The sequence below is a fragment of the Ischnura elegans genome, chromosome 1, assembly GCF_921293095.1.
Source record: "Ischnura elegans chromosome 1, ioIscEleg1.1, whole genome shotgun sequence".
In the NCBI taxonomy this organism is placed as follows: Eukaryota; Metazoa; Arthropoda; class Insecta; order Odonata; family Coenagrionidae; genus Ischnura; species Ischnura elegans.
The window spans coordinates 141,750,198-141,754,007 of NC_060246.1; the positions used below are offsets into that span (position 1 = coordinate 141,750,198).

General features: G+C 41.5%; 1 protein-coding gene across 1 annotated transcript; it reads left to right on the forward strand.

The window, feature by feature from the left end:
- Positions 1-419: 419 nt before the first annotated feature.
- LOC124165681 (heterogeneous nuclear ribonucleoprotein M-like) lies at positions 420-2,393 on the forward strand. The gene is made up of 2 exons (XM_046543197.1): positions 420-668; positions 1,221-2,393. Exons 1-2 carry the CDS (start codon positions 420-422, stop codon positions 2,391-2,393), a joined length of 1,422 nt encoding a protein of 473 aa, XP_046399153.1.
- The last annotated feature ends 1,417 nt before the right edge of the window (positions 2,394-3,810 follow it).

Sequence of the window (3,810 nt, forward strand, 5' to 3'; positions counted from 1 at the left end):
AATTTTCACAAACCAATTTAAACCGCGAGTGTGATGGATTGGAGGCGGAGACCGCTCAGAGGACACTGCCAAAAATAGATATAACTCGACATATGGATAAATTTGATCCTCACGGGGAAAACATTAGTTTATATCTTGAACGTTTTGAAAGGCAGGCAGATAGGGCCGGTATTCCGGAACACCAATTAGTATTTTACTTGACGGGATTACTATCAAACGAGATTAATGATATAATTTCTCGAGAACCTAGGGAAAAAGCTGATAGTTATGAATTTGTGAAAAATTTACTGCTTAAGAAATACAAATTGAGCTCAGAAATGTTCAGACAGTTATTTTACAAGCAGTCCAAATCAAATGGTATGGCGTGGAGTGATGTAGTATATAAAATGACTAATTATTTCCAAGGATGGATTGACGGGATGGATATAATTTCTTTTGAGGAGTTAAAAGGACTGATGGTGACTGATCAGATGAAAAGAAAAGTACCCATAGAGGTGCGAGATCTCCTGATAGACGAATGGCCAAATTTTAAGGATCCGAATGTATTGGCTGAGAAGTTGGATAGTTTTGATGCTATTAGAGAAAGCATGGGACGGAAAACCACGGATCATTACATTAAGGATCAACAAAATAAAAGGATCCAGTTTACAAAGCCGAAGACTGTTTCTGTAAATTCTGATGAAGAAAGGCGTGACTTGGCTATGGAAAAGATGCCTAAATCATCGTCTTCGGGACTTAATTTCGAAAAGAGGTTTCAACCCAAGTGCTACGGGTGTGGTTCCACTCAACATTTTCTCGCAAATTGCCCAAAGAAAAAAACGAAGGATAACGAAGAAAAAGAATTCGTTGGTTCTTTAAAAATTGAAAATAATAAAAATATGTTTGGCAAATACTTGACAGAGGGAATGGTAAATGGGTATTCAATGAAGATATTACGAGATACAGGTGCAACAATCGATGTAGTGGCTCAGAAATATGTTGCCCCATACATGTATACAGGAGAAACTGTTTGGATACAGCAAGCTTTAGAAGTACGCGATCGTTTTCTTCCTATAGCAGAAGTAGAAGTAATTGGAGAGTTCGGTCGAGTATTTGGGAAGGCTGTGGTAGTACAGAATGATTTGGATCGCGGTGTATATATTTTGGGAAATACCACCGCAGAATTAATTGAAAAATGTCAATTAGAGCAACAAGAAAAACATTGGATAAATACGGTGCAGACTCGAGCGGCAAAGAGAAGAGGTGAAAGACGAAGTAGATTCCAACCCAGAAGTTCCAGTAGCGGTCGCGATCGTGACAGGGGAGGAAGGAGAGCTCCCGCAGATAGAAGAATTTACATCTCCAACATTCCTTATGAATTCCGCTGGCAGGAGTTGAAGGACCTCTTTAGAACAGAAGTTGGTGAAGTTGCTTATGTGGAGCTGTTTAGTGATGATGGAGAAAAACCTAGAGGGTGTGGTATCGTTGAGTTTGAAAATGCAGAATCTGTTAAGAAGGCAGTTGAGAAAATGCATAGGTGGGAGTTGAAAGGAAGAAAACTTGTTGTTAAGGAGGATTTTGATATTGAGAGGGACAAGTATGGCAGGCCAATGAAGGAAGGTTCCAGTGGTGGTGGTGGGGGTAGAGGAAATGCTGGTATGAGTGGAGGAAGTAGTCGCCCCAGAGATGAACCACGGTCTAGCTGGCAGGCACCAGCACCTTTACCTGGTCTAATTGGTCCAACCTCACCTGCAATTCAGAACAAGTGGGGCAATACGTATGGACTGAGCCCACAGTTTTTAGAATGCCTGGGAATAAATGGACCCCTAGTCAGTAGATTGTTTGTTGCCAATTTGGACTACAAAGTTGATGAAAAGAAATTGAGGGATGTCTTCCGTCTCGCTGGTAAAGTCACTAATGCAAAACTTAACAGAGACAAAGATGGAAAGAGTCGTGGACATGGTGTGGTGAAATTTGAGCATCCAGTTGAAGCTGTGCAAGCAATATCTATGCTTCATAATCAGCTGTTGTATGATAGGAAAATGACAGTGAGAATGGACCGTGTGAATGAAAAGACTGAAGGCTTGCCCTCAAAGTTACCTGAAGGTCTACGTGGAATTGGTATGGGTCTGGGTGCTGGTGGAAACCCTCTACTTGATGTTTCTCGTGCTGCAGTGTTGCCAAGTGTGGTGTCCCCATCATTAGGATTGAATAGTACTGGTCGATTTGCTGATAGTCCACCTCTTCCAAGGAGATCAGCCCTTGGCTATAGCAGTGGAGCTGTTGCCCTGCCAGGTGGGCTGTCTGTGGGAGTGGGCAGTCTTGGAGCTTTGGCCGGTGGAGGTGACATTGGCAGTATTGGAGGCAGTTTGGGATGCAGCCTTGGGGCTGGTCTAGCCGGGGTCAGCTCATAAGAACGCGGATGCGCTAAGCAGGGCGATGAGCGACATCAAATAGATTGGAAGTCGGTAAGTGTTCGGGTGTGGCACCATCTGGCAAGGGGTACTCCAACGGCATCGCAATAAAATTTTGTCCAGTGATTGAAGCATTAAAACATTTATGGACAAAATTCTTAAAGGGTGGAGGAAAGACTGTAACGTCTGATTTTTAAAAGTTGTTATTTTGGTTGTGAAGGGTTTGTTTGGGGAGAGGGGATTGTTGAGTGAGATGTAAAAAGGAGAGGTTTTGTGGAGGATTTTGGAGATAATAGAAGGAAATAAAAAGGGTTCTGAAAATTAATAGTCTTACGTTACACTATACTTATCAAATTTCCACCATTATACTGTAATCATGCACCCCATGCAAAAAGGTTGCATAAAAATCTGCTTTCTATTTACTAATTAGCAGGCTTTAGAGGATGTAGCGAGCGTTTGAGGGTGAGTATTCAATCATCAAAAATTGCAAACAATTGAGATAGCAACGTTAAAATGAATATGATATGCATAGAATATTAAAATGCATGCCCAGGATATAAGATGCTGACTGAAGGAAAGTATACAATACAGTCGTCAGACGAAAAATCTTTAGGAAGAGGAGTTCACGGCTAAATAGGCATTATATATTAGACGCAGGGGTAATAGCACGAATACTTTGCTCTAAAGTCCAGACTTTCTGGTAAATCATCCACCGCTGTCCTATATTACGAATGCTGAGATTTTTCAAAAAAAAATAATGGAATCTCTTTAACATATGAGATAAATCACCTCAAAAGAAAACTGGTAAATAATCATCAATTCATTTTATTAATCATCCCATCCAAAAACTAATTGTTTCCGATAGAATTCCTATTAAGCAAAGCAAACACAACTCGAGTACTTTCATCACAAAGACAAATCATATTACTTTTGATTAAAATGACTCGTAAAGCCGGTTATAAATTCTAAACCCATTTAGACGATACAAACGGTGACTTAGGCCACATTCCCCTCCAGTTCCAAAGCTTCATTAGGAATGGCATTCATGTTTCTTGCCTTGGATGAGCTCACTTAACCATGGTATTCAACTCCTGACTGTGTACACAAAAGAAAACCCTCGTCATTTCTCAACTTGAACCAGACCGGGCACTAGCCAAAGGGAGCTAAGAGGCAGAACGTAATAGGACCCTTCGAAAGAACTCCATGAGTAATTACTAAAGAGGGGTGCCTTGAGAAAAAAGAAAGACGCGGAAGCCGAAAGGGATTCATTTCCCTGTCTGGGGGCACGCTCCTCGTGCCGAGCAACAAGTGTTGCGTCCTCTTCAAGCGGACATTGGGATAGCGGACAATTGTGGGCGCCATTTTTGACCTTCCGTTGGAACGCATTCGCCAATCAGACAACGATACGCAGTACCGA